Here is a 13,062-nt window from a genome sequence, read left to right as displayed (position 1 = left end):
TTTTCCCACCACCATTTATCCCCCCTATTCCTTCCTCCACTTCCACCCACCTTCCCTACCCCAAGCAATCCTATCCCCAGCAATCACCACACTGTTGTCTGTGTCCATGAAGGAATTTCTCTATCTATCTATCTATCTATCTATCTATCTATCTATCTCTCCCCCACTTTCCTCACTCAACCCTCCCTCAAGCCCAATAGCTGTCAGCCTGTTCTCTATAAGTCTATCTGTTTTTTGTTTGTTAGTTTCTTTTGTTCATTAGAGTCTACATATGACTGAAATCATATGGAATTTATCTGTCTCTGACTGGCTTATTTCACTTAGCTTAATGTTCTCCAGGTCCATCCATGCTGATGCAAAGGGTAAATTTTCCTTTTTTAAAATTTTTATTTTATGGCCTACTGGTATTCCATTGTGTAAATGTACCACAGCTTTTTTATTCACTCATCTACTGACCAGCACTTTGTTGCTGTGTTTCTGTTATCTTGTCCTCTAAATGCTGAGTTGTTGTTTTTTTACTTCATTTTTATTGTTGACACTATTATCCTCTGCTTCATCTAACCTGCTGTTGATTCCTTCTAGTATATTCTTCATTTAAGATATTGTATTCTTCATTTCTGACTGGTTATTTTTTATGGTTTCTATGTCCTTTTTAATGCTTACTATCTCTTTAAGATCTCACTAAGATCCTCCATTGTTTTCCTAAATTCCTTGCGCATCCTTATAACCATTGTTTTGAACTCTTCATCTGGTAGCTTAATTGCCTCCATTTCACTTAGTTCTTTTTCTGTGGATTTATTTTGTTTTTTCATTTGGGGTACATTTGTTTGTCTCTCCATTTTGTCTGCCTATCTGTGTTTGTCTCCATGTATTAGGTAGATCTGCTAAGTCTCCCTATCTTGTTATTATGATCTTATGTAGTAGGTGTCTTATGGGGCTCAGTGGTGCACTCTTCCTGATCACCTGTGCTAGGTGCTCCCAGAATGTCTCTTGTATGTATTATGTGAGCCCTTCTGTTGTAGTTGAGTCTTGGGTGCTGTTGGGCCATTCATGTCCCTCCCAATTGTTAACTACAACATGTGGATATGGGACAACCTCATTTTGCATCTCCACCCCTCTTAGAAGTCTCAACATGGCTTCTTCTTCATATGCTTGATTATAGAAGTTCTAGTCAGCTAGTGTTCAGGTGGTTCTCAAAGGTGGTTTTTCTATAATTAATTGCAATTTTGAGGTAATAATGGAAGGAGTCAAGCACAACATTTACTTATTCTGCCATCTTGACTCTAAGCCTCAGTCTTTGGAGCTTTGGTAAAAAATTGTCATTTGATGGGAAAATAAATGTCTGCAAAATTAAATCTGTTTAATAGATATACCCACTCTGACCTCAGGAAATTAGACAAGATTTAAAGTTATTTATGGGCCATGGCTTGCTCTAAAATTTATTTTCTTTGATTTACTTTGTTGTCACTTTGATAATGGGTAATCATTATACCACAGACCAGATAATCCAGGAGAGAAGGAAAGCCCTCAAGGACGAGAAGGAGCATGGTAAAACTGACAATAGGAAGTATCGGGATTTTCTGGATATTTTACTTTCTGCCCAGGTAAATCTTTCACATTTCTGAGCCTGCTCATATATCTAAGTAACTGTGTAGGTAGATGGATGAGTGGGAGGAGAGGAGACAAATGTAAAATTGATCAACTAAATTTAACAATACTTTTGAATTGATGGGTTGGGTCTATACAATCTGTAGTAAAGATAGAATTCTGCAGCTTTGTCATTAGAGAAAGTCAGATTGGACTACATTTTTTACTGATTTGACAGGATTTGGTTACTATCATAAAGATACATAATAGTTCAGGAAATCAAGGAAATGGGTCACAGGTAAGCTGATAAAATGTTGATGATAAGGTGCTGGATAAGTCTGACAGGATGATTGAAGGAACTCTTTGCAAGGCCTATTGTCCTTTTCCAGCTTTGGTCCTCCTTTATACTCTGGGCAAAGTGTAACTTGAAGTATATATTTGTTGAACTGAGTTAAAATTGAAACTTGTGTTAGAAATGATAATTTTTTTCCTTAAATCCATTATTTTGATTGGAGCTCCAAGCATCTATAAACTGAAGTTGCATAAACATACCTCTATTGTACTTTCTAGGCTGAACATGACAACAGCTTCTCAGATGCTGACCTGCATGCTGAGGTGAACACATTCATGGTGGCAGGGCAAGACACCGTAGCAGGAAGCCTTTCCTGGCTCCTCTACAACCTGGCTCAGAACCCTGAGCATCAGGAGAGATGCCGGGAGGAGATCAGGGGCATCCTGGGGGATGGATCTTCCATCACCTGGTAAGATTCTGCATCCCTAAACAATTCATCCTGTTTTCCTCCTGGGATTTTGCTTTCTTCTTTCTTCTTCTGGCACCTTGGTGACTAGTGCTTCAAAAGATGTGTATGTAGAAGCAGACGAGGGAGGCTACCATCCTTCTCTTTGTCTAGAGGGCCCAAAGCTATCCCTTTGCCTTTTGAAAAAAGAGCTTCACGTATCCATAAATTACATGTTTCATTGTTTTTCTGAGCAGTAGTGTGTTAAATGTCTTATTTCTTTCTTTCACCCAGTTTCTGGTGCATTGGAAATAGGGACTTGTTTGGTAGACTTGCATTTAGAGCTTGAGTGGTAGGGCTCAAGTGGGACTCCTCTTCTGAGAGACCTGAATGAACATCTGTGTCATTTAAGTCTCTCCTGTCTCCTTGTTTACTCCTCAGGATTGGCTTTGGACTTTGAACATAGTACTAAATGATGCACACTGAAGTTGAGTTTAGCAAATATGAACTGAAGACATTTTAAATACTGAGGTACTAAAACTACATGCAAGATTTGGTGTGGGCCCTACCCTCAATGAGCTCCCTCCCCGCCACCCGCTCTCCCATACAGATAATTGCAGAATAGCATGATAAGGCAGAGAGATATGTGCTAGCAACCACTTAGAAGACAGGTGTCTAAGCTGGCATGGGGGGTCTCAAGGATACTTCCTGGAAGATCTGATGCTTAAGGTACTTCTTATAGGATGGGCAGGAGTTAGTCAGATGTAAAACTTCATTTTGCTAGAGTTTGAGCATATCTTGCTGTTAATAAAGCCCAGCTTATGAATTTTCCCCTTAAACATGCCATTTGCAAAGAACACTCTTCATTAGCTAGGTATTTCACATATCATTGTTTTGCTGGTCAGAGGGGCAGAAAAATAGAAATGTTAAGGGTAATGTGGCCCCATAGTTAGAGGGAAATCATCATATTTCAAATACAAAGGTCAGCTCAACTAGAACATTTGTAAAGGTATTTGAATTTATATGGGTATAGTAGAGATCTCACTTTTTATAAAAAAGAATAATCATCATTTCCTACTATAAATTAAAGGTCTTGTCAGGGCCAGCCTGACGGTTGAACCAGGCTGAGGTAGGGAGGTGGGAATTAAGAAAAGAAAGAGGAAAAGCGGGATCTGGAGGGTTGCGAGCCATTGACTGACTGCAGCAGCTTTATTAACTGCATAATGCCTTTTATACTCACAAACACTTGAATAGGAGGTCTGTCAAGAGGAATGTACTCTTTATTCCTCTTAATCTCTAAGGGAGAGATAGAGCAGAAAGGCAAATTCTCGGTACAGCAAATCTCAGTAAATAGTTACAGACTTATTGGTAAGCCAAAGGTTGCTCTCATTCTACTGATAATTGCCATCTAAACAAGTCTGGGAAAACTGTGTGAGTAGGGGACCAAGCCTTGCCAGTCCCTTCGGGTGCAAGGACTGTGTCAGCTTACACCAGGTATCCAACAAGGTCTGATCAATATAGCACAAAATGCAGTGTTACTTAGTCATTTTTATTCATTCATTGAAATTGAAAATACTGTATACCATCTCCCAACAGTAATTAGATATTTTAATCTTGATTATGGTAGATATATATACAACTCAACTAGTGATCATTCTTGTTCTCGTTGGGTTTATGTAAAATGTGAAGGCAACAAAAAATATTTTCCAGGTGGGAAAACAAAGTACAGAGGATCTTTTTACTATCACTTGTTTTAATGAGAGTAATGGCAATTATATTATAGGGAATAAATATGTTTTTATTCTATAATATGGCCTTATAGTTATACTTAATGAAATTTGTACATAGAATTCTGAGAATTGATAATTCCTTTAGACAGATAATAAAACCATACTATAAAAAGCAGTTTCTAGCCGACACCGGTTTGGCTCAGTGGATAGAGCGTCAACCTGCGGACTGAAAGGTCCCGGGTTCGATTCCGGTCAAGGGCATGTACCTTGGTTGCAGGCACATCCCCAGTGGGGGTTGTGTAGGAGGCAGCTGATTGATGTTTCTCTATCATCGATGTTTCTGGCTCTCTGTCCCTCTCTCTTCCTCTCTGTGAAAAATCAATAAAATATATTTTTTTAAAAAAATAATAAAAAAATAAAAAGCAGTTTCTAGAAAGCTGAAAATTTGTTCAATGTTTTTATCTGGCTTCTTATCCCATTTCTCTTTGGGTTAAAATTCTTCTCTTCTTTTTACACCAGGGCTATAGTGGACAGCATTTTTTTCTTAAATATGCTAAGTTCCAGACTAACCACATGAATCTTTTTATTCTGGGCTCAAGGAGGAAAGTATTCGAAATTAAGATTTCACATTTCAGAATGATCAAAGCCTGCATTCAAAATAAGTAATCAGAAAAGCAAATAGAAATACAATAGAGCAAATAGACTAAATACTATATGCAATCATTTTATTAAACCAACCTGACTAGCAAGGGTGCAAATGAAAAACTTTGTTCTTGCCCGACCAGCATGGCTCAGTGGTTGAGTGTCGACTTATGAACCAGGAGGTCACAGTTCAATTCCTGGCCAGGGCACATGCCTGGGTTAAGGGCTCCATCCCTGTTGGGGGCCGTGCAGGAGGCAGCTAATCAATGATTCTTTCTCAATTGATGTTTTTCTCTCTCTCCCTCTCCCTTCTTTACTGAAATCAATAAAAATATATTTAAAAAACAAAATAACAACAACAAAAATTTTGTTCTTCTCCTGCCAACACTTCAAACTTGCTGCGTGAAAGCAGGAGTGAACCTCACATATTCTGATTGATTTAAATCAAAAGAGAAGTATCATTCCAGTAATTAAGCTGGTCCAGTGGAATATTAAAAACTTAAATTTCCTATCCACTTGGAGCATCACCCCCTATCCAGTTCAGTACTTCTTTGGGTGTGGAAGCCAGTGGTGGGTAAGAGGCTTATGGATGGCTTCCTCTTATTCACCAGCTCTTCCCCTACGCTGCTGTTTCTGACCCTTCCAGAAATGGGCCCAGGCAGGAGAGAGGATAAGGAGAAAGTGGCTGGTACTATTGTGACCTTGCCCTCTAAGCTTGGTGGATATTCAAATGCTTCCTTTTATTCTCAATAGTTGCCCCTGTGGGTTTCTTGGAGATTCCCTCACAGGGACTTTGCAAGGGTGAAGCAAGGGAATTCTTGTCCTTAGAATTCCCCTCAAGCTGGTTCCAGAGCTCTCCCTCTGATCAGTTCAGTTCATTGGCCCACAGGACATATGGGAGCATTCTTGCTTTGTCCCTGTTGCTCTCCATTGCCTCTCTCTGTCTGTTCAGAGTCATGGCTTTTTCTATCCATCCTGTGCTCCCCAAACTCCAGAGAGCACACATCAGATCACCTGACTAATCCTCTTGAAGCCCCTTTTACTTAACCTGGGAGGGAACCCTCCTCCATTCTCCATGGCAAATCTAGCATTCCTACACTTCTCTTAAAAGCATTTTTTTTTCCTATCAAAACTCTCAAGCCTCTTCTCTTCAGTCCTTAGCCATTCCTTATAGTCTGGATTTGTATAATGAGCTAAGGTTTGTAAAACCGGTTTTCGGAAATCTACTTAGCAAATCCTTTTCCAGTACTTTAGCACCTCACATTGTAATGAGGATACTTGGCATCTGTTTGGTTCTTCATCCTCTGGGAAGGAGTTCCATTTTAAAATGCTGTTGCATACCACGTGCCCCTGGGTCCGGGTGTAGCTGGATCCCGGGTCCGGGTGAGGCCGTGAGCCCCTGGATCCGGGTGAGGCTGGGTCCCGGGTCCAGGTAAGGCCGCACCCCTGGGTCCGGGAGAGGCCACGTGCCCCTGGGTCCGGGTGAGGCTGGATCCCGGGACCAGGTGAGGCCACGCACCCCGGGGCCCAGGTGATGCTGGGTCCCAGATCCAGGTGAGGCCGTGCACCCCTGAGTCCGGATGAAGCCGCGCCCCTGGGTCCGGGCGAGACCAAACCAGAGGGAGTCAGTCGGCCCTGCATTACCACCATTTGTCCACCATCCAGAGCTGAAAAGTCAGTGCCGATATATACACATAAGGAACTGGTGGACATTGAAATCGGGTCTCAAAAGAACTATTGGTCCAGAAAGAAACTTACTACAGACTGATTCATTTGCCTGTCAGCATAACTATTATTGCTCATCTCACATTCAGTTCTTATAAGTATATTTCTAGTAACACATGATCTCACTCATCTAGGGGAAATGATGAACAACATAGACTGATGAACAAGAACAGACCCAGAAACAAGGAGGCATCGATCGGACTGTCGGGCCTCAGAGGGAGGGTAGGGGAGAGTGGGGGTAGGGGGGAGAGATCAACCAAAGGACTTGTGTGCATGCATACAAGCCTAACCAATGGTTGGGGACAACAGGGGGGTGGGGGCATCCGTGGGGAGGGGTGGGGGATGGGAATGGGGGGATGAGGACAAATATGTGACACCTTAATCAATAAAGAAATTAAAAATTAAAAAAATAAAATAAAATAAAATGCTGTTGCATAAACAATTGGAAAAATAGCTTTAACATGAGGATGATATTTACCAGGAACAAACATCAAGTAGGAAAAGAAATCAATATTTACAAACTGGATGTGGAGTCTGAGTTCCTTTCTCTTCTTCCCTTGTATTCACAGGGACCAGCTGTGTGAGATGACATATACTACAATGTGTATCAAGGAGACTCTCCGATTGTACCCTACAGTCATATCTATTTCCAGACAACTCAGCAAGCCCATTACCTTCCCCGATGGACGCTCCTTGCCTGCAGGTCTTTGCCCTCATTTCTTAAGCAGCTAGATATTGTGGGACCCTAGGGACCACAGTAAAAGACCAGTAGGTTTCTCAACTCTTGGAGAAGTCAAAAGACAATCCTAAAGATCCCGGGCTTAAGGTGGGGCACAGGAGGCATTGTCATGATCAGATGTGGTTTCAGCAACTTTCCCAAAGGCACATAACCGTTTGCAGCAAAACTATGCCCAGAACCTGTGTCATAAGATTCCGAACCCAGGCTTTCTTCCATTGTTGGAACGTTGTTTTAAAGATAATCCTTGTTTGGCTGAGTTTGAGACCCAGGCAAGATTTCATGGGAAATGAACACCATTATCTTTATCTACAAGACCCAAGGAAAGCTTCCAGCTTCTTTGCCATCACAATATCACCCTAATAAGTGAGCAGCACTTAATATTTTACATAGAGCCTTCAAACATTTTATCTCATTTTTCTCTTGGAACATGATCTTAGCAAACAATTCTATAGTGCTTTGCAGTTTAAAAGCCCTTTCAAATACTTTTGGTGTCACCAAAAAACACGCTGGGGGACCCCAGTGTGCAGCCACAAGAGCTAGAGCTCATGCAGCAGTCCCGTGCCCAGAGCCCGGGGCTCTTCAGAACAACACACGTTTCTGAGCAGGGTGGGTGGGAGGCAGAGGGTTCACATGAGACATCCTTCACGTATCTGCTTCATTGTTCTATGTATTCTTGCCCTTGGAAACAAGCCAACAACCTGTTAGTTACTATGACATTGTTGACAGATCAAGAATTAATTCTGGTAATCAAATAATCCTAAATTCTCTCTCCTGTGTGGCTTTTTTCTTATTCCCAAACTACATGGGTATTTGTCAAAATTCCCCACCCTGTATATAGGAACAGCACCAACAGAAACTTGACATTGGATTTGCATTATAGAATTACAGCTCTGTTCTTATGTCCTCAAACTGTCCCCAATTAGTGCTTTATAGTCCATTAATATACAGTTGTTCCTGCTTATCCATGCTTTCATTTCCCCTGGTTCAGGTACCTGCAGTCACCTGGGGTCTGAAACCCTTATTTTACTTAATAATGGCCCCAAAGCACAAGAGTAGTGATGCCAGCAATTCAGATATTCCAAGGAGCAGCTATAAGTGCTTTTGTAAAGAGAAAAAGTGAAAGTTCTTATATGCTGAGTTTGCTATGATCCTACCATAAAAACAAATTTTCTATTTGTGAAATTGTGAAGAAGGAAAAAGAAACTTGTGCTAGTTTTGTTGTTGCACCTCAAACTGCAAAACTTATGGCCACAGTGTGTGATAAGTGCTGAGTTAAGATAGAAAAGGCATTAAGTTTGTGGGTGGAAGACATGAACAGAAATCTTGTTCTGCTTGATGGCAATGTGTTGCCAGAAGCATTGAGCCTTATGAAGACTTCAGCAGAGGGTCCACTAAAATAAGTGACACCCAGCCATTTACTGCCACTACGGGATGTTTACACAGATTCAGGAATAGGTTTGGCATTTTGTCATCTCACATCATCACAAGACATGTGAGTGCAGCACAATAAGATTTTTGAAAGAGAGGTGGCATTCACATAACTTTCATTACAGTATATTATTATAATTGTCCTATTTTATTATTAGTTATTGTTAATATCTTACTGTGCCTAATTTATAAATTAAACTTCATCATAGGGTTTGGTACCATCCCCAGTTTCAGGGTTTCACTTGGGGTCTTAGAACGTGTCCCCATGGATAAGTAGAGATCACTGCATAAGTGATTTCCAGAGGCAGCAGAAAGCATAAGCATATTTTGATGTGATACCAACCGCTCTTTAAGATAGAGTCATGTGTTAAGTAGATCATTGCTTTGAAAACTCAGGTGCCACCAAGCTTTATCTTCCCACAGGACATTCACTCCTGGCATCAGCTACAGTGCCCACAGCTCTGCCAGGAACTAGCTCTTGTCCTTGTAGAAGAAAAGTCTTACTGAAGAGTGGTAGAGCAGTAGCCCACTGTTTACTCTTTCTCCTGCAAGCTCTGTTATCTCTTCCCTTTCTCAGGAATTACTGTGACTCTCAATATTTGGGGTCTTCACCACAACCCTGCCGTCTGGGAAAACCCCAAGGTATGACTATCTTCCACATAAATACTTCAAAGAACCAATGCCATCCAATTCACTTTCTGTTAGCTCTGCATGGAAGTGGAAAACTATACAGCAAACAAAAATAAACATAAAAACCAAAAATGTAAAACTTTCCCACTAAAAGAAAACGGTCCTATCCCTCTATTCCTACTTTATCTTTGCTTTGAATGAACAAATTGGCCTAACGTCACACGGGCTGCTCTAGTTGCTGTGGCCATTTACTCAGCAGGCTCTGCCACGCACTTACCTAGATATCTGCACAGCAGGGGCGGGGGAGGGGGATAGAGTCCCCTTTTCCTGGATTTCACAATCAAGATTCTGGAAGGAAATCAAGTATCCCTCAAGTTGGGCAATTTGAGAAGAGTTCTATGAAGGAACTTTTTTTTTTTTAATATATTTTATTGATTTTTTACAGAGAGGAAGAGAGAGGGATAGAGAGCTAGAAACATCGATGAGAGAGAAACATCAATCAGCTGCCTCTTGCACACCCCCTACTGGGGATGTGCCCGCAACCAAGGTACATGCCCTTGACCGGAATCGAACCTGGGACCTTTCAGTCCGCAGGCCGACACTCTATCCACTGAGCCAAACCGGTTTCGGCTCTATGAAGGAACTTTTGATAAAGGTATGGGTTAGGGTTTAAGAAAAGCAAAATAGAGTAAATAACTGCCAAAGGGCTTACCACTTCTTGGCCTGGTGAGTCACAGGAGAGAGGGTGATGAGCCTGGAGAGAGAGAGCTTCTGGAAAAGACCATCAGACAGGAGCTGTGGCTGTCAGTCGAGCATGCAGCCCACCTTAGACAACCTGGCAGGTAGGGGCCCAGGAAGTAAATACCCTGAGTGCTCTCTCCTCCCACCCTTCAGGCCTCCTATCAATGTCTTTTCTTGGCCAAACCCAACAGAACAACATGTGGTTCAGCTTCTTAGAGCCCAGAGCAGGGAGGAGAAAGGGTCTAGAGAGACAAAAAGAAGAGGTGTAGCATACCTGAGTTCCTTGATTCGATGTTCTCTTTAAACACATATTTGATGCTTCCTTTTACAAAAGCTGCTAGGGCTAAAGATCGGTTACATGTAATGGAAAGTTGGACTGCATAGTCCAGTAACAATGATCACACAATCATTTTGACTTGACTTCTAAGTAGGTGCTCTCTTACCTCCAAAGTGAAAATCATACCACTGGCCATAGCATTTCTGCTTTCCCCTTACTTAGTCTGGGTAGCAGATTAGTCAATTGGGAAGTCAGACAAGGTCATAGATCTAGAGTTGCACTGTCCAGCATGGTAGCCATTAGCACATGTGGCTATTGAGCACTTGAAATGTGGTTGGTCAAAACTGATGTGCTGAAAAAAATTCACACTGGATTTTGAACATGTACCCAAAAATGTGAACTATTTCCTTAATAATTATTTATATTGGATAGATATTGGAATGATAATATTTTCTGTTAAATAAATTCCATGATTAAAATTCATTTCATCCTTTAAAAATGTGACTACTAGAACATTTGAAATTATATATGTGGTTCACAGTATATTTTGGTTGATCGGTACTAAGTAGTAGCTTAAGAATGTGTTAATGGTGTTGGGGGTGACCTCTCATTTCAGGTCTTTGATCCCTTGAGGTTCTCTCCAGATAATCAAAATAAGAGACACAACTACTCCTTCCTACCATTCTCAGCTGGACCAAGGTGAGGACAAGTTGAAGCTGTTGAAAATATACAAAAATGTTTACTTGGAGACAGCGTTTTTCCTTTAGTCCCTCAGCTCTGTAAATTCTTCCATGGAGCCCTATCTTCTCGCCTGGCCATGAGGAGATCTTGGTGCCTAGTTGAACCTCTGAGAGGGCCAGTTAGTTTCACAGAGGACAATGCCCCTCTCTATCACATCCTAGGTAGTCACACCCCAGAAAGCTATCTCATGAGGCAAGCTGTTGCTCAGAGGCTCAATGCAGTCCACCCCCAACGCAAGTGGGCTGCATTTATTTTTTTCTAATAATAGAAAAAGGTGTTGTTTTTTATTTTAGCCTTATTGATGTATACCTGACATATAAAATTCTAAGATCTTTAAAGTGTACATCATGATGATTTCATATACATCTTCATTGTGAAAAGATTCCTCCCCATCCTTCACCTCATGTATTTGTGTGTGTGTGAAATATACACCACTGTGTAACTGTAACTTACTTTCTTAGCGCATCACAATTATAAAATACAGTGTTGTGAACGACAGTCACCATGTTTTCCATCAGATCCTCACAGCAGAAACAACTCTGAGCAATGCCAAGTGCCACCTTGGTTAGGGAGACCCTTGCATTGGGGCCTCCCAGCTCACATTCTCACAGGAGACCATGTAAACCCAAAGTACAAAAGTTTGTATGGCGTTTTTAGAATGAACACGTTGCTTTACTGGGAACATCAGACTTACTATTCTAGCATCGTATTGCAGAGTCAGGAGAAACACATTTGTTCAAATATCTCTGCTTTTCTCTCGGTGTCTGCAGGAACTGCATCGGGCAGCACTTCGCCATGATTGAATTAAAGATGGCCATTGCCATGATTCTGCTTCGCTTCAAGATTACGCCCGACCCCACCAGGCCACTTACCTTAGTACCCAAGATTCTCCTCAAACCCAAGAATGGGCTCTACTTGTCCTTGAAAAAAATTTCCTAATGTTTAGAGCCCAGGCTAGAATGATTATAAAATTTGATTTAAAATTAAATTACTACTAATGGTTCAAGAACATGGAGAGGAATCGAAGTATGGTGGGAAGGTCACGGGTAGGTGCGATAGGGGTCTCTGTGGAGCTGCATATTATCCAAAAACATTCCTAGGTGATATAGGGTGTCACTTAGATCTGTTTCTATATGATTTAGGGAGATTTTCCTATCTTTTCTGTTTGATTTTGGCTACTATTAATGCTGTATACCAAGGAGTGTGCTAAGAGGCTTCCATACATCTTCTGTTGTTTTTTTAAATAGTTTTCAGAATGACACAGTAACACGTGAATGTGTTCTCACTATAAAAGATTTCCAACACTAGAAAAATCATGTAGAGTAAAAAGTAAAAATCCATTTTGCATAGCACAACCCTCCCTGCCCTGGCCAATCCTGCTGCTTTTTCTAAAAACAGAATAGTTTGGTGTGCATTCTTTCGAACATTTTCCTATACATTTCATATGTGCATTTGTATGGGATCATATCCATATTGTTCTTGCTTTTTATCACTTAATAAAAATAAATCTCATTCCCAATCCTGGCTCATGATGTACCATAATTTATTTAACTATTTTCCTATTATTAGATATTTAACTTATTTGTAGTTTTAAAAACATGCTTATTGGCCATTTGTGTTTATTTGTAGTTTTAAAAACATGCTTATTGGCCATTTGTGTTTATTTTTATTTTGTTCTCTATGATTTGTGCATCATCTGTGTTTCTTTTTCTATGGCGTTGTCTTTTTCTTATTGATTCATGTGAGTTCTTCATATGTTATGGATAATAATCCTTGATTGTAACTGTTCTTTGTAATTTTTCTCATTTTCCTTTTTAAACAATACTTACGTTGCATGTGAATGAATGACAGATAGTTACAAATTATATTAAGTGCCATGAGGAAATGAGTGGACTCAACTACACAGTAATCAAGGGGAACTTACTTTGAATTGGTTTATCTAGAAAATTCTCTTTAAGAAGGTGACATATAAGTTGAAACCTGAAAGATGATCATGGAAGCTACCCCTACTTTTTCTCATGGGCCTCCTAGTGGCAAAATGATGGCACTTTGAAAGAGCGGGAGTGAGGCCATGTGTCACTGCCA

At 40.7% G+C, this 13,062-nt stretch overlaps 1 protein-coding gene across 1 annotated transcript in view; it reads left to right on the top strand.

The window, feature by feature from the left end:
• Nucleotides 1–12,501, top strand: part of LOC103284047 (cytochrome P450 4X1) — a 40,485-nt gene extending 27,984 nt beyond the window's left edge. Inside the window, exons 7-12 of the mRNA XM_054720612.1 lie at nucleotides 1,498–1,604; nucleotides 2,158–2,348; nucleotides 6,991–7,124; nucleotides 9,166–9,230; nucleotides 10,853–10,935; nucleotides 11,748–12,501. Coding sequence (XP_054576587.1) covers nucleotides 1,498–1,604; nucleotides 2,158–2,348; nucleotides 6,991–7,124; nucleotides 9,166–9,230; nucleotides 10,853–10,935; nucleotides 11,748–11,916 — 749 coding nt within the window. The 3' untranslated portion in view covers nucleotides 11,917–12,501. The remainder of the gene's footprint in view (nucleotides 1–1,497; nucleotides 1,605–2,157; nucleotides 2,349–6,990; nucleotides 7,125–9,165; nucleotides 9,231–10,852; nucleotides 10,936–11,747) is intronic.
• The last annotated feature ends 561 nt before the right edge of the window (nucleotides 12,502–13,062 follow it).

This window comes from Eptesicus fuscus, chromosome 9, assembly GCF_027574615.1.
Source record: "Eptesicus fuscus isolate TK198812 chromosome 9, DD_ASM_mEF_20220401, whole genome shotgun sequence".
Taxonomy (NCBI): domain Eukaryota; kingdom Metazoa; phylum Chordata; class Mammalia; order Chiroptera; family Vespertilionidae; genus Eptesicus; species Eptesicus fuscus.
The sequence above is the reverse complement of the archived record's forward strand: the minus strand, read 5'-3'. Positions and strand labels throughout refer to the sequence as shown.